Source organism: Chlamydotis macqueenii, chromosome 4 (genome assembly GCF_036417535.1).
Source record: "Chlamydotis macqueenii isolate bChlMac1 chromosome 4, bChlMac1.mat, whole genome shotgun sequence".
NCBI classification, from domain to species: Eukaryota; Metazoa; Chordata; class Aves; order Otidiformes; family Otididae; genus Chlamydotis; species Chlamydotis macqueenii.
The window spans coordinates 55,948,986-55,973,632 of NC_141559.1; the positions used below are offsets into that span (position 1 = coordinate 55,948,986).

Consider the following 24,647-nt stretch of genomic DNA (forward strand, 5'->3'; position numbering starts at 1 on the left):
TGTATTAAAAGATAAGTTTTAAATGATCAAAACTGCGTGCTCTGCAGCCACTTGAGAATTCAGCAGCATAAGCAGCTTCAACTGTCTGCCTCCTTACATGCTCATCACTTGTTTTCCTTCACCATAGCAATCAGACTCCTAGAGGGCAGCACACTATCAAGTAAAACTTGACCTAGCACTTCTGTACCAAAACCAAAGGAGCAGTCATACCTTTGCTCAAAATAAGAGAATTGTAGAAAGAGTATTTTCTATCTTGAGCCTTGCAATATGATTATGCTAATTAGAAATAGTTTAATATTGAAGAGTTTGTTACAGAAATCCACTAAAAGAGAAGCACGAAAGGCTATTAATTGCATGGGATTCTGACACTACTCTTTCTCTGAAGGGGTGTGGGGCAAATAGTGCTTGACTGCAGAACTAAAAAGCGATGAAGGGAGGGGCAGTGGATCACATTTTAGAAGCAGTCGGTGTGAAGCCAGCTGTACACTAGTAACTCAGCTAACTAGGGGGAAACATTTTAATCTACTGGCTTAATTACAAAATAGGGGATTATGCTGGGATAAACAATTAATAGTGAGCCTGACAGGTTAAATTTTGTTAAATAGATTTAATATCAAGTGGCCACCAAATAGAAGTAAACCTATCTTAACTTTATTAATATCAAGGTAAGAAAAAGATGGCATTCACATTACTATTGCATATGCTGCTTTGTAGCAAAACGCAGATTACAGAAAGTTACCAAGTTCAGAACAAACTTCTTGCTTGTATGTGAGCCAAAAGATAGAGGCATTCATGTATGAGCTAGATAAAATGTGTACTTAACAATTCAAAGAAGGCTTAGCAGGTACGCTTTCACATTGCTCAACTTTCTACACATTTCAAGTGGTGGTTTGAAGTGAGCACAAATCCTGTAAAAATAGAAAGGCAGCTTGTGTACATAAAACTACACAAACAAACCACTCTGGATGAAAATTCAGAATACAGTTTTTCACATTACTCTGAATTACATTGTCCTTCCAGAGCAGAGGCACAACACAAGCCTATCTCAGTCTGTCAATGAAATCACAATTTTCATGTTGTACTCCATGAATTACAGGGGGCAGAAACTGCTGGAAAAGTGAATACAGTTCTTGAAAAACAATCCAACCCAAGCCCTAAAACAATACCCTCTGAATTTCTAAAAGCTTTAAAAAAACTATTTGTTATAAAAATAATGATCCAGGAGGTATTTTGTGGTAAGAATATTTTATATTTTTTTTTTTTACACTTTCAACACTTACAAAAACATTCAAACACAAAAAAAATTAAATAACTTTGGAAGCAGAACAAGTCCTTCTGCCTACACACATACAACAATTCTGAGCTGCTGGCACAAAAAAAGTAATCCACATTCATAAAACCCTTACTACTATATCAAACATAAGTTAAGTAAATCATAGGCACTAGTTTATCAAATCTGTATGTCCACACTTTTGCCGTAAATCTCTAAACACAGAGCCCCGTGATTTCCTGATATCAATAAACTGGTAATGCACAAAGGCCTTCTAGTAAACAGACAGTCTGTCTTTGCAGGAATTTGTTTGCTGTATTTCAGGGGGTGAACAGCAGAGAAAAGAAACCTTATGAAACTTAAGCTGAACTTACCCAAGTGATGAGTTACTTAACTTAAGGAAACATACACAACAGTTCGATGCAGCGATGGTAAACCCCTCAATATCATCATCTAAACTAACTTTAAAAGTCAATCAAATGTTTGATAAAATCCACCAGTTAAAATTTGCCTTTCTGCAGCATTGCTTTGTAAAATGCTGAAATGTTAAAATCCAGGCTTTAGTGAGCGTATGCACATGGGATCTAGTCCTCTCTTCTGCTTAATAGTACATGAGATACTAAGTGACATCCATTGCCTGTGCCAGCGAATGGCACAAGGCTAGATTAGTGGTATGTACTAGTCTACTGGTGCAAGGTAGTTTTTTTCACACCTGCTGACATCTTACTGAATTACAGTATATTTGATACCCCAACTTTAAGGTCTCCACACAGATCTTGGTCCGGCATGCAAAGTCATTCATCAACCTAAAGTTTGCTTGAGTAATTAGAGCTGCAAATTACTCTCCACTCCTTCCTATTTGGCTTTTTCCAAGTCACGCAGTATTGCATGGCTTTTCATCCAGGAATGCTGGCCTGAAATTCAAGTGCTGGAATTTCAGGGTTAGTCATCATCTTCATAGTGGGAGTAAAAATACACCAGCAGTTCCAAACTCAGATACTAATGGGGCTGAAGGCCACATACTGTCCAATCCAACCTGTAGTGTTCGTCAGTCATTGCACAAAGGATATACCATTCACATTCTCTTACTTCATCAACTGTACATCCAAAATACTGAAAAAGCTTCAAACAAAATCCCTTCCATTTAACTAGTCCCCCCAATACAACTTTAGTTACAAATGTTTGCATGGTATCTTCCAAAACAGAAAACAACAATTCAAATGCTAAATATATGAATGAGTTGTTTTGAGCAAACGTGTTAGAATAAGTCAGAGCCACCAGAGGAATTTCATAGCTTGTAAACAGACATAGCAGGTTTCATATTCTGTTACCAGTAATGTAAGATACACATATGTAAGGCAAAGTACATATTTAAACACTTACATGGGCAATATCTTCTGTAAAAATATTTACAATTTAAAATAAACCAATTTAAGAAATGGATGAAAGTAAAAAAATAGGATACAGAAAACTCCCTCATACCATGGAACATCACCTAAATGAATATCATTTGGCATCAAGAGTCAACTCATTACCTTAAAATTTGTATGTTACAAGTGCATAGTTGTGTTTCCTTCTCTGTAACTATCAGCATTTACAGTTGCTCCAGGCTGCAAGCATAGTGGGATGGTATTAGAACAAATTAACATTATTACTTGCTCTTTCCTTTGTAAGGAAACCTGCTATAAAAAAAGTTTTCCCCAAATAGCGAGCTATGTGTTAAAAATGTGGCGACAACAGCAAAGGCCATGTTTCCTGAGCCAGGAACTTTAAGGTTAGAAAGATTGTACAACTGATAGTAAGCCCTTTTGGCAATCAAACATGTAAGAGCATGTAAAGCTGATAAAACAACATAGGAAAGATGCAATCTATACTATTGCATGTGTGTGTGTCTGCTACATTCAACCCTTTAATGTTAATAAAAGCCATGGCTACTACTTACTGTTCTGCCTAATCCTCCAGAGTAACTTCTGATTCTTTCTGAAGGACGTACGTACCACTTTCCTCAATGAGAATCTCACACAATTGTTAAAAGCAACGTTCCACTAGCACTGTAGCAGTCTGCACTCAGAATATCTGCCCTGAATAACGTAGTCTTGTTTCAATAGTACATATTCACCAATCTTTCTGCTGAATTAAAACAGGCTGAAAATGAAGTTTTGGACAATGTAAGTTGACTGTTTTACTTGCTGTTTTTCAAGATGGGCACTTCTTTGGCATTCGTTAGGTTTTTGCCCAGACATTGGCCACTGTCATAAATGCTCATATTGATACATTTTTAGCAAGCAATAAAAAAACCCCAGAACTCATAGCAATTTAATGTAGAAGTGATTGTATGACCACCAAACATCTGATGTTAGATGTCATTAAAGTGCTGCTTTATAATCTCTGCCAGTTTGTGCTAATTAGAGACAGAGAGGTCTGGAATTTTTACAAATCCCAAAAGTCACATCTGAACAGTTTGTATAATCAAGCTGTCTTTTAGCCTGGTGAGGAAGCATCCATGAGCACTGGAACTTTGCATTAAACTTTGCAGCTCAGTAGCAGCCATCTTTCCAACTCTCATCTTTCACGTTGCCATAGGTTTTAGGAGCAGGTAATGATCTAAAATAAAATGAGATATTTTTCAGTCATACATAACTGCCAAAGTCTCCTACAATACATAAGAATTTAAACATTTTATAAATAATTAAAATATACACTTCACTCAGTTACTTCTCTGCAATACAGTTTACTTAAGATAAACCCCAAAGTATTTTCAGTTTCAGGTTCTATGTGCTGTATCTTGGCAACTACCACGTCAGAAAAACATCTGCACAAATAGACAGAGACCTTTTTGCTATTACACTCTGTGAGAATACAAATTTAATCTGCTACCACCTAAAAATATAAGCCTTTTCTTTTTTTTCAGTGATGTATAAACAGGGAAATCTTTGTTTATAGTATTACATTTTGCTTACATCAAAATCTTAACATTCACAGATACTTCATTATTGCATTGTGTACAGATACAGCATCATGTACGTAAACTTTAAAAAAACCTCCCATGTATGAGTGCAGTAACTGAAACACGTTTCTATTAGACAAATTGTGATTTAGACAACCACACTTCTCTACTATTAAGAACTTCCTGTCAAAAACAACTGCTTTTTATTACACAAAGTTTCATACAGCTGACAGTGCAGCTGGAATGCAAAACAGTCAGTACTCCGACAGTCGCTTGTCATTCCCCTGCTCTGCAGTGCGTGCTGGGCAGAACTCTTCTGCTTTGCTATTTACAGCTGGTTTATCTTTTTTATGGTACTGGAGACCAACTGCTTATCCTTTCTCTTTAAGGAGATTCTTAATATTTCTCATGGATGACTGCTTTTTTATGTCATTGGCTTCCACTTGACACCTTCAGTGAAAATCCATATTAGCATGGCATTAAGAGCACATATTCTAAATTACACATTACTTCCTTCTGATTCTCCTGAACACAAACTGTCCATGTAGCCTTTCCAGCTAATACCCTGTCTCTCTTGTGGTTTTTTTCCAAAACACTGACATTAAGCAACTCCTACGGCTGGGTGCGCACACAGTGATTATGTTTAAGCTGAAAATTCTCTTGTCCTGTGGGTTAACTGCACTGATTTTTACGTAAGTTTAGAAAATGCTACAGATGCCTCCTCTGTCCTCGTGTGCCTTCCTTCCTCCAGCTTCTAGCTGCTCAAGGAGAGAAACTGTTCTCACCATGGTACCACTGCTTGGCTTATGGATTACAAGAGGAAAATAGTTCTGACTTCAGAATGTCTCTCTCAGTGGTACAAATTAATTTTCACTTGCCAGCTCTATTTTGATAACTTTTTACCACAGGCAGACAAATCCTTATTGTCTTCTCAGCCCAGACTAAGACACTTGATTTACTTCGTTCAGTATCTTTCATTATATATTTAACTTTCACTTCTTCACTTTCAGTCTCTAATTCAAGAGCCTTTTTCTCTCAGTTTTGCTTCAAAACTGTTTTGGAAACATAGGCCAATACTTCACGTGGAGGTCTCAATTTCCGTTCTAAAGACCTTGAGATCAAAATAAGAATTGCACAAATACACAGTGTAGAAAATTAATTGCGAAAGCTTCAAACTAAGACTTCCCATCACATACTCACCTCCGAACAGGCTGTGCAAGTTTGCTACGAGGCACTGGGATGCCCCCTGTAGAAGGGGCACTGGGTCTGGGCAAACCACTCCTCATCCCTGCTGTCCCTGCCGGTCTGGTAAAAGTAGTACTGTTAATGCTGCTGGCAGGGCTTGGCAAGCCTGAACTCTGAGCTGCAAGAGGCCCAGATGAAGAACTACTGTGTGTCAGCTGTGTGGCTTCTGGAGAAGCAACTGAACCGGGTCCATGGTTACTAAATGCTTTCACTGGTTGTCGAAGAGCTAAAGGAGACGGTGCTGCAGGTGAGCGGAATTTACTTGAAGAAGGTACTGGAAAATAAAATACAGATGTTACTTTCAAGCTTAAGTTACAATATAACTGAAATTAAAACCAAGAAATTACTGTATGTGAATATTCAAACAATATGGAATGTGTAATGGAATACAGCCAATCAAGCAGCAATGAGAAACAGGAATTCAGATGTCCTCTTTGTCACGTGTTTTTGACATCATAACTCTTAATGTCCCACTTGCTAGCTAGAAATATTTATCTATCTGGTTTTATATGTAATACTAGTAGGGCTTTAACCATTATATCAGTCAAGTCAAAAGAAACAGAACAGAAGAAATTTAACTGCTTCAAAAATATGTAAACCTAATTCCCGTCCCTGAAAGAACGTGTTGAAGAATACAGTACTCTAGTGTGTTACAGTCTTCAAATAGATTCAAAGTGTGTATTATTAGCCTTCAATGATGAAATTCTGAGAGCAGCGCATCTTAGTGTTTCTTTTATGCTCTTCCTTTTAATCAAATCAATTGAATTAAAATTCACCTAAAGATATGGTCACATCCCAGATTTACTGGCTGAAGGCGGTGGGGGGAAGATCAGGTCAGCCAACCACCAATCCCAAAGAGATTAAGTCCCGTTATGAAACTTAATGCAGACCGGTATAACAATTTATAGTCTTCCTCTTCTTACAACATTATCTAAATTATCAGTATAGCTAATATCTGTATTCAAACACTTTGTATCTGAGTTAGTATGTAAGGCCTTTATCAAGTCCTTTCTGGGAAAGGTTAATCACCCACAATATTCAACAGTTCTTTGATAATGCCAAACCTTAAGCACAATTCTTCACGAGTATGAGAAATATTTTCCAATTATGCATAAGGTATCACTAAACAGAACACTGAAACTAATCCATCATCTTCATACTTAAGTGGAATTTCACTGGCTTTTCAAACTGATTAGGGTGGCTCAGTAACAGTCAACACAGCAAAATCAAACCGATCAGGAAAAGTAGAACAATCATGTTTACATTTAATGAATTTGCATGAACTGTTCTTTCCTCCACTAAATAAACTTTTTTTACGCAGAGACCAAAGTTGCATCCTCTTTGACAGATGGTGTACATAAAGATGACGGTCCTTCACATAGCTTTTATTATCATTTTACAAGGTAGATGCACTAAGAACATGAGGAGTGAGAGAAGAGATGAGTAATGACAGAAACGTGGCATCCTAAATGGGGTACAGAGGAAGTGGTAGTTTACATTCAGGTTGTATTTTGAAGCCACTTCTTATAGGGGATATCTAGGAAGATTAATTGTGCCTCATTAGAGATGTGAATTGGATTTGATTGTATTATCCAAGAGGGCCTTTCTACTGATAGTGACATCAAACACAGCCTGAAGCTGCTCATGGGAAATGCTGACAAAGGTGGCAGAGATGTCAATAAAACATGACAGCTGGTAAGTAGCAAGGAGAATAAATAAAACCCCTTAAAATAAAAACCTTGGGTCAAGCCAGAGGATGGATTAAGGAAAGCATTAACAGCAGAATGACTGGACAAGAGCAGCAGTGAAGTGCTCCTAGAACTGAGACAGATTACAGGTTAGAAGTTTTTAAAATGTGACACTGCCTGTAACATTGGTGCAATATAACCTGCAGCATTTCCACGGGATTCTACAGTGTAAACATAGGGAGCTTTTATCACTGAAATTCTCATTACAACACTTGCTTGGAACACAAATGCAGCATCACGTTAGCCACTGACAAAACAGAGCAACGACAGTATCTAAAAACTGGATACAGCTTTGGGTCTCTTATAGGCACAACGGGGAAAAGGGTTTTTAGGCACAGAATATAAGCAATGAAAAGCTGTAACTGAAGAAACCTTGTCACATTTCCAGTGAAAATATGCATCCAGTAAATTAATCCTCTCCATTCTCTCCAGTTTTCTGTTGACCATATTTTACCATGCTTCCAACTTGAGCTGTCAATTCATAAAAAGTTTCCTGTCAGTACAGCATTGCAGACATTGCTGAGAGCTCTATTCATTCTTGTACATAAAGGAATGAATTGTCTTCCAATGTGCTGTGATCTCCAAAGCAGTCCACATGATGCAATCTCTGGCAAACTGCCTAATAATTCTGTTCTACAAATAAAGAATTTTGTCTTAGAGCAGTTCTGGATATTTAATAAAACTCAGTTTGGCCTATTTGTAAGACTGGATCACAAAGAGTGAGGTACTGCCTTAGTCAAAGACTGTTTGATAATTGTATATGCATGTATAAATCTATCAGCTTAATATGTATGTATTAAGCTGAACCATGTTTAATAAAAACTTAAATGTGTAAGGGTAGTGCTTAACAGCTTTACACAACTCCATCTCCTTAGAAACCAAACAACTACAGCCAATTACAATTAAGACATCTGGCATCAATAAAAATAAATGGCACTGTGTGGTTACAACATTTAAATTTCCCGCCCTCTGGATTCTGTCTTGGATTGTGGGCAGGGAGCAGGAGATCCCAACCTGGCAAAGTATGACGCTGTGAAGCTACAACCTTATCTGGCTTGTACCCCAAAGGCAGCTGCTGCACACCAGCTTGAAACCACAATCAAGTCTAATGCAGATGTTAAATCATAACCATCATGATGAGATGATTCAGACCAATACGAAAGAACAGATGAGGTAAGTGATGGGAATCAATAAACTGTTCTGTCATCTCAATACAGGAAAGACATGGACTTGTTGGAGAGGGTCCAGAGGAGGGCCATAAAAGTGATCAGAGGACTGGAGCACCTCTCCTATGAGGACAGGCTGAGAAAGCTGGGGTTGTTCAGCCTGGAGAAGAGTAGGCTCCAGGGAGACCTTATAGCAGTCTTTCTGTACTTAAAGAGGGCTTATAAGAAAGATGGGGAGAAACTATTTAGCAGGGTCTGTAGCAATAGGACAAGGGGTAATGGTTTTAAAACAGAAGGAGGTAGATTCAGACTAGATATAAGGAAGAAGTTTTTTACATCAAGGGTGGTGAAACGCTGGCACAGGTTGCCCAGAGAGGTGGTAGATGTCCCCGTCCCTGGAAACATTCAAGGCCAGGTTGGATGGGGCTCTGAGCAACCTGATCTGGTTGGACATGTCCCTGTTTCTTGCAGGGGGGGTTGGATTATATAACCCAAACCATTTTATGTTTCTGTGATCTGACTCATACCAGACTGTTACGGTGAAGTAGAGAGTTAGTATAACTGTTTTGAACCATTTTACACAAAATGGTAAAAAAAAAAAAAAAAAGAAAGCCAGCATCTGTGTGTGAAAGGTGTCAAGCTATGTAATCAGCAGTATTTTAAGCAACTAAAATTAATTGTTGCTCATAGTTGTTTATTCCTTGGAAACAGAAGTCTTCATTTCATTACTGCATAATGCTTCTATACTTGTGAGAAGCTCAGATCAGAAGCAAGAAAATCAGCACATCAAGGACTACAAAATAGCAGATAACTGAAAAGCACAAGTTGGGTCCTCATTTGCAGTGAGGAACAACAGCAGCTACAAACTGGAATACATAACTGGCGGTGCAACATGCTCAGTTCCTCATTCTGTAAGGTTTAATACAATTTTACAGATAAGATAAACTTGAAGAGACATTAATTTTCTGTATGCTTCCACACTCTAGTCTAGGCCATCGACCTAATAAGTGTTCCAGACATCCAGATGAAGGTGAAGGCATGGCCAATTGGAAAGACAGCATGGAAAGCTTTGCAGAGGAATTAAGATGGTGGTCTTATGCCCAAACAGAACTTGGAGAGAACTTTTCTCTGTTTGGTATGAAATACTATGAAGACTCTTAGAGACTTTCTATTTAGCCATGTGAATGTTTTAAAGTCATTATACTTTGCTAAAACTTTCTGTGTGGAATGAATTTTACTCAAAGAAGTTAGCGTTGTTAAGACACTGAGAAATGCAGGCATTTTGTCAGCCACCCTCAGTATCTGCACGAAAGACTCTTAGAATCCTTAAAGGATTCTAGCGTATATAGAGCTTACGAATTGGTCTCAGGTGAAATATGATTTTTAAGATGAGATCTTCTAGATTGTAACAGACAACAGGACCAGCTATGCTTAAAAGCAAAATCACAAACCTGTTTTACCTTAGTAGTGAAACTGAGGCAGTGTCACATACAAGGCTGCCACAATTAATTAAAAAGCAGTTAAAACTTGTCTAATTGGATTAGAGACTCAATATATTTCATTATCATAAAGAAGCCGGCTTCAGCTGCTAGCAAAGTGGAATATTATATACAATAGTCTCTAATTCCTTGAGGAAAAAAAATACAAATCTATATTACTGTATGTTTGGGTTAATCTTCCAGTTTTGAGAGGAAAAGAGAAAGGGCAAGCTTGTGCACATGTACGTGCAAAACAAGTTGAGATTCTATGCTCATCTTTTCAAAGACAAACTCATTAGCTTTTGTTTCTAGCACAAAGGATGTATTTCCACTTGCCTGCATATTTTTGCATAATCAAAGAAAGAACAATTTTTACACCTTTTGTTTTAAAAATTGTATTTTAAAATTTAAAAATTCCTATCCAAATGTAGCCCTAATGAATAGGGATTCAGGAGTCTACTTTTCTAATCCACATTTCCTGATTTATGTCAGAAGTCATCAATCCTTGGATTTTATCTCAAAATCCAATTTAAAACTTTTTCTCCTATATAATGCAGGGTTGTATTTTTAATGCTTAGACCAAAAAATTAACTTTGATACAGCAAGAACCACTTGGTTAATCTCGACATGCAACAGCAATTTCATTGATCTAGAATACGTAAGATTTAACGCAGGTGAACAATTATCGGGGATTTGCTGGAACTGGATAAGAGGTTGTAAGTTAGTTACCTCCTTTTGTAGATGGAGTTTGAAGAAACTGTTTGGTTTTGAAGGCAGCACGAGGAAAATTTTTCTGCCTTTGCAGAGCTGTTGAAAGACAAGAAGTGTTATATTTGTCTAAGAAGACAAAAAACCTACATTTACTGGGAATTTCAGAATTGCATCCACGTGTGAAGCATCAAGAACAGAGTGAGTAAAACACTCAAAAAGCTGTTATGACTCTGGAAGTGGTGGGTTTTTTTTTTAATGGTGCTTGCTCTTAATGGCAAAGAGTTACAGAGGAGCGTGCCAGAAATTTTGCAGTGCAAAATGTGCAGATTCTGTAAGAGAAAAGCTTCTTGCAGGGCAAAAAGCCCATAAAGACAAAAAAAATTAATACACCAAAGGGAGAACAAGCCACCTAGCAAACATGCCACAGCAATAAAGTGCAAGATTAGATACAAAGATGAAAATTAAACTATCATATTTGACCTAGCAAAACTAAACTTTTCATTTTAAAGTTTTCAAAAAAATTTCTAACACTATACAAAAGTATAAATCTTTGTCTAAGTGTGATCATGTAAACAAATTTTATTTTTCATCTATGCAAACATAAACTGTTTTGCGAGATGTCCGTCTCTTTTCTCTTCAAAAGGGTCTGAAAGAGGACTCAAACTTAAAATGAAGAATTTTAAGTTTGAAGAATTATCCCCTGCCAGCATGTAGACAGCATGACAGAAATTGTTTTTTATTGCTGCTTTGCTCCTATGTCCTGCCTTTTTTTTCTAATAATGTTCAAGGGCTGATATTGCCTTGAAATGACCTCACTACTTACCAGTTACCAAGAGAGAAGCCAATGTTCCAAGAGCTGTAGAATCTTGGCAAGGAAAGAATTATCTATTGCCAGAAGGAACACATCAACTCAGCGTATTTTCACTGCAGCATATTTAAGAGGCGGAAGGACTAAAGTGGTCAATGAAATAAAGCTTTGCCTACACAAAGGCTTCTTAAAATGATAATGTATGAATAAACATCTCTGCTCACCTGAGTGTACAGAGTTTTATACCAGCGTAAAACTGACTGCCCTAGGAAGTCTTATTTCCATAGTGAGAAGGAAGAAAGATGGGGAACAGCTGTGCATAAAGATGCTGATCCTGAGTAAGAAAGCTCAGTAATCCTATCACCAATCGGTGAATATAACTACAAAATAGGTAGAGGAAGAACAATTAGAATCCTAATAGTATTAGTTAATCCTTTTCTAAACTTGATAGCGTATAATAATTGCCATAACTGTTCCTATCCTTCAGTCAGTGTGAAATTCACAATATTTTGTGAACTATAAAAGTTCATCATGTGTTTTACCTTCATTCTGAAAATATGAGTAGGCAGTCTATTCATTTTAGTCTTAATAACTAACTAAAACTTATCAAATTCAACGAACAGCAAAAAGGAATTAAAGTGTTTACAAACGTGATAAAATGCTGCCTGTGGCTATTAAGAATAACAAACCTATTCCTTCTACCAACTAGAATCTAACGCAAAAAAGCACGTGGCAATATGTAATTCTTACTCAACTTCTGGCACACGGTCTTGCTATAAACTTTTTTAAAGGCATATCCATGAACAGCCAATTAAGCACAGTACGATGTTTAAAAATGAGCACAATTCCTAGGAATTTAGTGAAGCAGACCACTGGCCAGAATGTTTCTGTCCACAAGTATTCCATTATACCATTTTTTATTGAATCAGTGTTTTTTGTTATACCACACAAAATGAAGAACAGCTTCTTCCTTCATATTTATGTTCTTGAATTTAGTTTGCTCTAATTCATTCAGTTAGATTTAAATATGCTACTGCACATGGCACCACGTTTCTTCCCCCATCATTATTTACACTACTGGCAAGTCAGAGATGTGGGATGACAGGAAAGGATTTAAAATATATATTATAAAATTCCTTCCTTCTCAGTGGAGACTCCAGGAAATAGACACTCAATAGTGAAACAATTCTGTGCACTGAATCACTGAAAAGGACTTCAGGCAGTGCAATCTGAGCAACGCTGAGTCAACATGCAGTTTGAGATAAGCGTGGAGTGCGTGCTTATCCACACTATTTGCTCCTCTTGAAATGCTCCATATGCCCTTACATTACCTGTCACAAGCAGTGCATGCTAAATACACGCAGTTACGTTTACTTCTGATCAACTGAACTGGAATACTGTTTCCTCAAAACACACACTTTCTTCTCTTACTCTGACCACACCAAGCAGCTGGATCTTAGCAAGCAGACTAGTTACTTTACTGATAGTTTGAACAACCTACAGCTTAGCTTTTTCAAAAAGTATTATATTTCACTCTGCTTAAAGATTTCACATCCATGTGCTAATAGCACCAGTAAGTTCAAAAGTATCACACACAATCCACTAGAAAGCACGTTGCTCTTCTGTGGAAGCCACCCTAGAAGTTCAGCTTTGCACAATCTATGTGGTGTAGGATGCAAATACAGAGTCTTTCCATCATTCTAACACTTTAAAGTAAAGATACCTATGCCTTGAAGAATACAAATATTACTCTTCCAGTGTTTTGTGGTGAAATATTTAATAGCTTTCATATAAAAAAGTACTTTCTACATAATGGCACGGAGAATCGGATGTAAATGAAGATTCTAAGAGCTGCAACTATTTAGTTCACTCCATCTCTTTTCAAGAAGAATTTGGATTTTTTACCACATTACAGCTAAAACTTAAAATGCCAAATGTTTTAATGTTTTACAGTTGTACCTCTAAACAGATTGTGTCTTCCCTCTACTCTTTAAGCAAGCGTGTACAATTTGCCTATGTAACCACAACAGGAATTGTCTTTTCAGAAACTTACTGGATTCCTAACTCATTTTTGAACGCCAGCAACCATAGCAAGTTCAGTATTGCAGCCACAGCAAATGTGCAAGTAAATGATGAACAGCAAATCTTTGACAAGGAGAAAAATAGTGACCTCGGGTGGCAAGCCAGCATCCTTGCAAAGGTAAGCTCATGCAACACTAGCAGGTATATGAGGAAGCTTTGAATCCCAACACCCAGAAGTCATTGCCAAGGGAAAACAAAAATTTGCTGCAATTTAACAGTGCTTTGCGCAAGGTGACAACATATAAAACCAATAGAACAAAAAGTATACAAGAAAAAGGACACAATTCTGGAAATTTTTATACAATGTACAGTTTTGCAGAAAATTTTTTAATCCAGACTAAGTAAAGATACTTACTCATTGACTTCATACACAAACCGTTTTACGATTGTCAATAGCAAGACTCTGACAAACATCTGTAAGAGCAGGGAAACTGTAAAAGCTAGAAATCTGGGCTTTATTAATGACACTTAACTTACATTTAAATGTAAGTTGGTCTAAAGTGGTTCATATTTTGGGAAAGATTCCCATGAAAGGCAAGCAAATTTACCTAGTAATTTCTGTGACTCTGTGATTCTCAATGCATCTACAAGTTGAAAAAAATTATATATGTATAAACGTAAGTCACACTACTTTGGCTCTTGCAGTGAAGTCAAGTGAATATTGAGACTTCTGTCTGATCTTTCCATAAAGTTTCGCTGTGAATATACTTTTAATACTGGAAATAGCCTTCTAGCCAACTAAGCTGTCCTCTTCTCTTCCCAGTTCACTTAATTTTAAAACACAAAATAAAATATGTACATATTTTTATGAAATTTTTTCCTTCATTTTCTTTCATTTTGATTATTCTTCCTGTCACAAAACCAACACAGTTGGAAAGCTAGTGTCCAACTGCTCCAAGTGTTTTATAGCTTGATAAGCCTGCCTAACACATAACAGTCCTTTCAGTTGTAAACTTCACCTTCAGAGTGCTTGTGAACAGTGGAAGAAGGATGCAAGGTGAAAGGATGCGGGAGTGACCTGTATGAACAATCACAAGGTCACACTAACTACTTTGGCTACAGTATCACACACCTGGGACCAACTATCCACACAACATTTACACCTGGTCCTAGTCACTACAAAGACAGAAATCTTGAAGTCTTTGGCATGGTCTGTATTCCTTATTCTGTATTTAACTGCATTTGGTTGCTTTAAGACACTGTTTTGAAAGGACCAGTTAACAAGGCCAACTAAGATTGCCAGTATGCCTTTACTGTTCCGTGGGTAAAAAAAAAAAGTTTCATTCACAAATATTATCTTACATTTCTCACCAAATATTTAGATTACTGATGAACTTTTACCACAGAACTTTTATAGTTCAAAGCTCTACACATAATAATATTCATAATGTGTTCTTTCCTTGAAAATGTCACACAAGGTTATTAAATTCTGAAACTTCTTTTAAAATAAAATGGTCAGGAAACATTTAAAAAACAGGAACTGTCAATATTGACATATAAAGAAGCACTGAATATTTAAGTTTCATTTGCTTTGGCTTCTTTAAGGTCACCATTTTCAAGAGACTTCTTGTATCAGCAGTTCACTTTTGGGCAAACTAGCAGCCACTTGCCCAGCAATGGTGTAAATTTGTTGCATGGGACACAGATTCATCCAAACCTTTTCTAAGTATTAACTGACTCTTAAAAAAATAAATAAAATCTGCAACGGAATATGTAATTTCCAGGTGACAAAGGAAAAGAAGAAAAGAAAGTGCAAGCAAGGGTTAAACTTGCATGAATGTTTTCAGATCAGGTTTCACTGATCTTAAAAAGCAGTAAACATCATCTAGGTACATATTTTCCTAGCCTAATAAGTTTCTGTAGCCTGAGAATAAAATTCAACAGTATAGAGCATTATATCTTCTGTAAATCACAGAAAATAAAAGGTTTCTGAAATGTTTAACTACTGTATTTATACTCTTTAAAGTACTTCTACATATCCTTTTAAGAAACTATGAATGATACCTTAATAAGTGATCAGACATTCTTTGAATATAACGAGTACCAGATTTTCTGTAGCAAAAAAGCAGATTCACACAGGTAAGAATAAAAATCATTATTAGCATCTCTAGCGTAGCATGCAGTGTTTCTCTTTGCCAGGAAACCAAAAGATAGCCGAGTACCATCACTTAAATCTGAAATATATGCTGAAGTGTCACTAAAGGTACTTACTGGCTGAGGCTTGAGGTTGAATGCGAGGTATTCCTCCATTTGGCACTTGGAAGTTTAAGTCACTTCTGCTGTTTTTCACAGACTCAGCTTGGATGTTAGATGTCCTGGACAGGTTTGGAAGACTACGCCTTAGTTTTTCTGTATGAAATAACAGAAAAATACAACAACGTGTAGCCTGATGCTGGACAAAGCTCAAGTTATGAAACCATAGTTGAATGTGAAATTTAAGAGGCACAAAATGTTAGCCTTGTAAAACTACACTGCAATTTGAAAGCATATTTTGTTACATTACAGTTCTTCTATTATCTTGAATTAAAGTTCTACATTATTTTCAGATCTATCACATACAAAATATTTATATAGAAAAGCAAGAACACACATTTTTCACCTGTGCTGAAAAAAGGTCAAGCATTGTGTGCTTGATTACGATTCTCTGGGGTTTGTTCTACTGTTACAGAATTTGAACAGACAAACCTAACTTGAGGTTTTGCACAGTTTTCAAAGTCTTTACCTAGAAAGTTATTTATAATATAGAATGCTTGCCTGAATATTAAAACACATAGTAATTATTTGAGTCCATTTTTAGGACTACCCAGTCCCACTCATATCAGCACATTATACAACCGTAACAGCCACCGACTTGGAAAGAAACTCCTCATACACAGCATTCAAAATTACTGAAGTGTCCAGTTATGCTTCATATTTCACATATGACTTGACTATCTATTCAGCTAATACTGGTTCTTCAAGGGTCTTCTAAAATTTGCACCATTGCTCACAGAATACAAAAAGATGCCATTAAATATTTCTCAAGTCTAATGACATTCTGTGTATCTCCAACCCATGCAGAGCTGGGCTGATGATATACTTCGGATAGCTGACTGCAGATACCTCGTCAGGATGAGTGCCTAACCTGATTCTATAGAGATGCAGAAAAGAAGTACACTAATCATGCACAAGCACTAAAGAAAACAGAAATAAGACTCTTCATAGGCTAAATATTGCTACAAGTACACTTTCTGCACTTAGTAGTTTGCATTGCTTTGCACTGCAGTTGGTACATTGTTGAACCCTGTCAACCAAATTTCCCTCTAATCATTCTAGAGAGGAGGGGAAAAAAAAAAAAAAAAAAAAAAAGGAAGACATCACAAAACTTTTTTTTAGTTGCTGCTGCATCAACTCTGAACATCCAAGCAACGTTCAACTGCACAAAAACCACTGCAAGATAATTCCCTGGAAGTGTTTCAGAAACACATGATCACACACTCTATTTTGATCTCTCTGGTATGTGGGATACCAGCTTTTGGTACCTTGCCTCTCATGGGATATTTTTGTTGTAGCTCATCTAGCATGCATTAAGACTTTCATGAAACCCCCAAAAAGAATGGAAAAGGAATTCTCAATTAAGTCACAATATAATTGATTAGCTTTTTTGTTGTACATTGTCATAAAACCTAAAATTTCTCCAAAGCACTATTATTAGATGAGACTTAGCTAACTCGTCCAAAGATATTCTTGCATAGTTCATTAAATTTGCAAGATCATCTTCCCCAAAAGCTCTAGCCTAGCACACTGATTTTCCTGATTAAAATTCTAGAATTTCTTAGTCAATTAAATTCTATAAGTAGCATAGACTTTTTTTCTATATTAGTAGCGAGAACTAACAAAAAAAAAATCCCAGAAAAGAAAATGTTTGAAAATGCATTTCTACATCATCTCTACTGCAGCCATCTTACATGAAAGATGAAAAGATAAGGTAAGATGAAAAGATAAGGTAAGATGAAAAGATAAGGTAAGATGAAAAGATAAGGTAAGATGAAAAGATAAGGTAAGATGAAAAGATAAGGTAAGATGAAAAGATAAGGTGAATTCTTAATATCTAAATATATATTCTTTCTGAATTTAAGATTATACTTGCCAGATAACAACTACATTTGTTAAAATTAGAACATGCTTGTGAAATTTCAGCCCAGTTAAAAGAGTTTCTGCCGGATTGTTACCAGGAAAAGTACCTTCAAGAAGCAAAATTATATCCAGATTACATTATTTTGTTCTCTGTCAATACAGTATAAACACGCCAAGTTTACTGCAAGCTTTATTTTTTATTATGCAGCAGTTTGCACAGCTTTGAGATATCTAAAATATCCAACAAATGTATGACTTAAGTACTAATATTTTTAAGGCTATATTCATGCTCAAAGAGTTCAGAGTCCTGCACTGTCAGACGAAAGCATTCAGCTCACAGGCTACAAGCACACAAAGTGCCACGTTACTCTTATCTGACCACTTTTACTTTCCCTGCACTTTATTCTGTCATCTGCAAGGCCTAACTCTGCTGGTGGATCATAGTTTCCCTTGGGCTCTGCTTTATTTTAGTACATTTGCCTGCCAAAGACAGAACTCAGTCACCACAGAATTCAATTACACACAGTGACTGGATAGCATCTAAAATAAATATAAGCCTCTCAACTCATCTGACTTTAAGGGTTCCTCAGCAGAACTTAAGCTTTGCTTGCTCTGCTTTTTCTTCAACAACTCTGAGGTTAAACCATGATGTTACCCAGGCATATAGTTTTAGCACTGCACACTGACCAAAATCCTTCACAGGGACTACACAACTACTTGTGTAATGAATTTGAGACAGAGCTTTTTACCTTCGCTTTTGACATTACTAGTCTGCAAATCTGTAGGATGGCCTTGAAGTGAAAGACGGGGTTGCTGTAAACGGCTAATCATAGGTTGGGGCGACACTCTATTGTATTCTATGCTTCGAGCAGGTGATCGGGAACGAGGTGAATTCCTTGGAGATTGTTTTGGTGAAGGCCAGGGAGAACTGCGAGGTGACGGTGAAAACCTGCTTACAGCAGGGTGCACTGTGTGATGTGTGCCATCTTCTTCATCTTCTAAACTCTGCGCATCGAGCTCTTGATCGCTGAATGTGCCTCGCCTTGTAGAATTGCAAGAAGAACCAGAACTACGCCGAGAAGCAGTGGCTGCATATTCTTGCCGGAGGCCTGGCAACAATGAGAACATTGTTTACTTGCTTCCAGCCCACAAATGGTTCAAACTAGAGACAGCGCATACAAATATCTACCCAGGGCTCAAACTCAGATTTGGCTCACCTGAACTCCTTTTATTTGAAGCACTAAATTAATTCCAGACCAGTACCAAAAAGTTATCTACCAGCTGACAGTGTCTTGAAATAAGCAGGTGAGCTCACCCCTTCTCCTACTGCAGCATCAGCAGTACTGGTGTGTTGTGTACTTGTTCCTCTCCTCTCCCAGGCTGAATACTAGCAACACAGGCTGCATCTTAATTTTGATATCATGTAACATCCTATAACATTATAGCAGCTGCAATGAAACGTCTCTTGCAGTGTATTAGTAAATGTAACAAAAAAGCTATAGAATAAGCTACCCCTAGAGAAACTGGAGTTGTTAGACGAGTGGTCTCCAAAATGGGGTGCATGCACCCCCGGAGTACACAAAACAATCCACTAGGGTGCAGGAAGAAAATTTTGTAGTATTACTAATATATTTTAAATAGCATTTATTTCATCTTTATCTCATCCTTTTAAAATTTACATTTTTGCTTACATAATATATTTATAGAGTAGTACATGTATATAATTTATTAAAAAAATAGATGTCTGTTTGGCATTTGGTTTTTTTTTTTTCACTTACGGGGTACACAATAAAAAAGTCTGGAGATCATCTAGTCAGACAACTGGAATTACTACCACCTTCTGCAGTTTTAGAGCGACAAAAAGACAAAGTCTCACCTAAAACTATAATAAAAGAGAGATATTTACATAGGTGCTTTTCTTAACTATTCTTTGTCATATTGACTTTACATTTTGCTGATTTAAATCATGGTTTAAACACTGATGTCAACAAGACTGGATTACATTGGGAACGCACATATCTCCTGAGAAGACTGCTGGCAGGCAGCATTCCAGTCTAACAACCATCCTTTTAGCATATATTACATGTTACAAATTCACACTCTCTCCAGCATTTCCTTTGTCCACTGTTCCTAAAGAATACTTCTGCACAGCAGCTTCCTTTCCTTATCCTGGAGGCAGAAGTCCTTAGCCAGCCTTCTCAGGAGAACTACATGTGTACATCCATAGTAGAATCCACACACCTTTTTCATTCCTGCTGAGCAAGTGCTACTGCAGTTATTCTATTAAAAAAAAAAAACCCAATCAACTGCTCCCCTTCATTTTCAGGATAGAAAATACTTACTTTCTTCCTGCATTCGTGCTAAAATTTGCACATCTGTAACATCATTTAGCTTGTAATTCGACCCAATAGAGTCTTCATCCATCTCTGATGCACTCAATTCACTGTCCAGAGAGGACTGCGGACTTAGTGGGGGATTTCTATCTGCTGAACTTCTAAAATGACCTACAGAACGAAAATAAAGTAACAAGAAATGTTAAAAAAAAAAAAACAACAAAAAACACAACAGCAAAAACTCAAGCTGTAGATCCTTTCCTAATAAACGCATCGTCAATCTCGAAACAGATTATGACCGAGACATTGAGTCCAACAGACCATTTGAAACATTTGATGGCAAACTGAGGCTGAAAATACAATTTACACAAGCAGAGCTTAGCCATTACCTTCTAAAAATAAGAAACTTTATAGAATCATTATAACGGTGGCAAACCAAATTAATGACATATAATCTGGTCTACCTGTACCAAGTTTCAACTGCTATGAAGTTTGCGCAGCTCTGACAGAAAGAGCAACTGCATACCTGTTCCATTTGTGCTTTCATTCTCATCTCTGCACAGTACTTCGTAAGACATCAATTTGACTGTATCTTTCTTGACCATAACGACTTTCTGATCCAATGAATATTGATTCAGTCCAGAATGCTTCAAATACAGATAATCTGAAAATACTACCTCTTCTATGTACACACCTTTGCTAAACTATAACATACCAGAAAAACTCTTCCCATTTGTTGCCTTTTGACTGACACCCCGTTGCCAGTTACATTTAGTCTCTCCATTCTGCAGGCAGACACAGCATTGTAGCACACAATGCAGAGCAGGGGTACATAGATTAAAACAAAACCCGGGTAATGGCTCTGGTGAATATACTGCAATGCAGGCTTTACAAGTCCACAGCGAACTACAGACATGTTGGATCGTCAATGCAATGTTTTTTCATCTTCCCTGCAAGCTAACTTGAGTTAAAGTATATATACAAAAGCCAACATTCTGACTTCAGAGCAGAGATATGTTCCAGGCATCATTTTTTTTCTGATGCAAAGAAAGTGTCTACAGTGCACAATAAAGGCAGAAAACGTTGCCAGAAGAGTGTTTACATTGCTGACTGCAAAGTCTCGTGGAACACCTTCAATTAAAATACATGTTTCTGCCTTAGATTATAGTGTTCTGTCTCAGAGGTACTGGTGGATATATTGCATACCAAATGTTTCCGTTAATAAGTAACAGGATGGTTACAAAGACTTTATAACTACCAACACCTAACCTTTAAACATATACTATGCAACTTACACCCCAGTCAATTGCCGGGCTAGTTCTAGAAGTTGCTTAGGTATTTTGGGACTCCACAGAACCAACGCAACGTGTTTTGGTCTAACTGCTAATAAGCATCAGTGATTTTAGGGACATAGACATCCAAAGAAAACATTTTAAAGGCATCTTGTGCCAGAAACTCTGTAGAAAAGCCTTTCCTAAAAAGCTTAAACACTGCACAACGCAAATACTCTATAAAAGACTGACAAGTTTTTGTTATTTTTATTACTGTAGTTCAATGCAAATGTAATCTATTTGAGCACATTTTTGAAAGGAAGAGGAGGAAGAAATGGAAAGACTAGACGCTCACATACACACTTACCTGAGGTACCAGGAGGTATGAGCTGTTTCACTAAAGCAGACTTCACTGGTGTTGAGGAGGGAGAGTTGAAACCACTGCTGTAGGGGCTACTAGTATTTGGACTATAGGAGTTCGCATAACTGACCGCACTGAAAGGGCTGCTGTACAAACTCTGTCTCTTAAGAGCTGTGTGAAAGAGGAGGAAAGGGACAAATTATACTGAAGGAACCAATGAAAAACGAATACAGTACTATATGGTATCTTCAGTGTGATTTAATTACTATACAACTCAAGTAGAACATTTCAGTCACCAGGAAATTCTTCAACTGATTCCTTCTTCACCTTAGAAACAACCATACTGGGGGAAGGATGGGGAGAAAAGAGCAAAACAAGATAGTGACAAACATTTTCCTTGTAAAAATCAGATCTAAGATCACTATAACTGATCACTTCAAGACGTTCAGTGTAGGCACTGGGGAGGAGGAGGGAAGCAACTCAAAAGACAGCAGTAGCCAAGCTACATTAACATACATCCTATGCACAGTTACATACAAACCAGAGCACACCACGAAGACTAGTTCTCTGGAATTCCAGACCTGCCTAGGTCACACAGTATTTCAACAGTAACCCCAAGACTGGCACCACAGAACTAAGCAATACCACCTACAAAATTCCCCAAAGCATACGCTAAAATGAAAAACCATTAAGCATGGCAGATGGTTATGTTTATATTTCTGGGTACCAGGAAACTATTGGGCACAATAAAGCAAACGGACTGGAGGATTATTCCCTTCTGTGTGCCTCCTGTTCTAATGCTTTGGGATTTTCATGTCCATAGGCTTCAATCCCAATAGAGGGTTGAAGATCTAAGATCTAAAATTGGGTACTTTCCTCTATTTATTGTAAATATTTAAATGCTGAAGTGTTTTCAGATGAATTTTAACCAATGGCAAAGACTATCAGTATTTTTTTTTCAGATTTTCAATTCTCCTAGTTGCCAGGTGTAGGATTTGTACAGTTACTTAAATGACTATTTTGTTCAGAAGCCTACATTTTATTTTAATTTAACAGAAAACAGAACTTTTCTGGGGGAAGTGAGAACCAAAGGAAATTTGGTCACTTTTGGTAAAATCAGTTCCTTCCTTGCTGAAAGTATTTTATGCCAAACAGAATTTTGTCAGTATTTTAACAAAGAACAAATTAAATTGCAAAACATTAAACTGAAAGCTAGAGATCTAAACTTTATCATATGTAAATCTAGATTATATTAAGTTGCAGCTCACCTAGCTGCTAGAAATTAAGCTCTCTTTAACAGATGACAGTATTAAAACTATGCACATGTATTACAAACTGAAAAGGTCTGACAAATGTATGGCAATATACTCAAGTGGTTTAAAAAAAAAAAAAAAAAGGCAGAAATTAAGCTACTCAGTGTTTTGTGACATTTCTGTTACTGAAAAAGGGCTTCAATTACTGCAGTAGTAATTAGGCTACTGATACTAGTGGACCAAAAAAAAAAATGAAGTAACTGAACTCCAATTTGTTTACTAAAAATCCTTTTATTCAGTGTAAGAGTCTTTTTGTTTGTTTGTTTGGACCTTACAAGAAGCCAAAAAGCTACAGTTGCATGAAATGCTGCTTTCAGCAGCAACGCCTGCTTCAGCTCCCCCCCCCCCCACTTTGCCTTGGTCACTACCTCCTCAGTTGTTCAGTACAAGCAGTGGGGGGGCTGCACTATTATCCAGCCTACTAAAGTGGATTTAGGTTAAAAACATCTAGAGTATTTTAACCGATTACATCAGTGAATTAGTTTTCAGTAGTGTCCAAAAAACTTATCGTCCAACCAAATGGATGGCAGAATACAGCAGAGAGGCAGAAGCAGCAGAAATTAAAAGCTGACTTTGCAGCAGATTCCTCAGCACCTCATGTAAAGATCCCTTCTGGAGTCTAAAACAGTTAATAATACTAGTGTTTTAATTAGAGTGAAAAGACAGTTCTAGAGGATGGGAAGTTTATATACCAGCTTTCACTGCAAGTCTTATGACATGCACTAGTTTCGGCAATTAGTGAATTCAATGAATTCCAGTGAGTATTCTTGAGGTACCTTCAGTTTATTTTGAGAGTGTCAGAAGGAAAATCTCCCATGTTATTACAAAGCTCAGTTAAGAAAACCAGTAATTATGAGTCAGTTGTATTCTGGTTGTCTCTGATGAGACAATTCCTTTGATAGCAAGTTTTTCCTGGCATTCACATAGGAATCCCAAAGCATCTATTCCAACTGAATCTTTGTTCTTATGCCCAAAAAAATTTACTTTTCATCTTTTGCCGAAAATGACAATAAAACCCCCCTTAAATGCAAGTCTGCACAACAGTTCTTTATTTCATACTTATTACACAGACAAGTATTTTAAAATATTGACCACTAATTAGAAAACAATTGTACTACTGTAGAATCTTTAAAACAGGCTATTTGTACACATCCATAATGATACAAAAATATTTGATCACATACAGATTTCTTCAGATGAAAGAAAGCATATTTTTGTTACATATAAAAAGTATGCTCTGGTACACGATGACACTTTATACAGTACAGCAGTTTTCATCCTAGATAGCGTGAACTTCTACCTTCCTCAGCACTGTATTTTCCTCAGAAAAAAAAAAAGCTGGATTCAAATCATTTTTCTGGCCTAAAATTCTGAAAGTTTTTCCAACAAGGGCTCCTGTAACTTCGGAAGACATTACTATTTTTACAACTAGAGATATGGTCTTTATTAGGTGTGTCAGACAACATTAGAAAGACAGATAACTCATTTTAACATTAAAATGATGCCAATATTAGATGAAACTTTAGCTTACAAAAAGATTACACATTAGCTTTCAAAACACCAGAGGGGAGCGTTAATGATCACCATTTTTGTTTTAATGTAATTTTGCTTTTATAAAACATTCAGAAACAGTAAGCAGCATCTAATTTATTTTAGTCAACATTTGGTTAAATTGGTCTTGAATCTCTCTTTTGCTCTAGAAAATAGAAAAATTTGAGTGCAGAAAACTCACGCTTAGGTGGTTCAGAAGATCTACTGTATGAATCAGGTGCAACTTTTCCAAATGCAAGAGACCTGA

The 24,647-nt window shown here is 36.9% G+C and overlaps 1 protein-coding gene across 3 annotated transcripts in view; it reads right to left on the bottom strand.

Annotated features, from left to right (window-relative positions):
- Nucleotides 1-1,228: 1,228 nt before the first annotated feature.
- Nucleotides 1,229-24,647, bottom strand: part of SLAIN2 (SLAIN family member 2) — a 36,660-nt gene continuing 13,241 nt past the window's right edge. The window contains exons 3-9 of one of the 3 annotated variants that reach the window (XM_086747129.1): nt 21,543-21,707; nt 19,914-20,075; nt 18,321-18,680; nt 15,667-15,804; nt 10,584-10,661; nt 5,418-5,736; nt 1,229-3,874 (exon numbers count right to left, since the gene is read on the bottom strand). In XM_086747129.1, coding sequence (XP_086603255.1) covers nt 3,808-3,874; nt 5,418-5,736; nt 10,584-10,661; nt 15,667-15,804; nt 18,321-18,680; nt 19,914-20,075; nt 21,543-21,707 — 1,289 coding nt within the window. In that variant the 3' untranslated portion in view covers nt 1,229-3,807. Of the gene's footprint in view, nt 3,875-5,417; nt 5,737-10,583; nt 10,662-14,414; nt 14,474-15,666; nt 15,805-18,320; nt 18,681-19,913; nt 20,076-21,542; nt 21,708-24,647 lie in introns of those variants that run through there. The other 2 variants (XM_086747130.1, XM_086747131.1) reach the window with 2 other exon arrangements.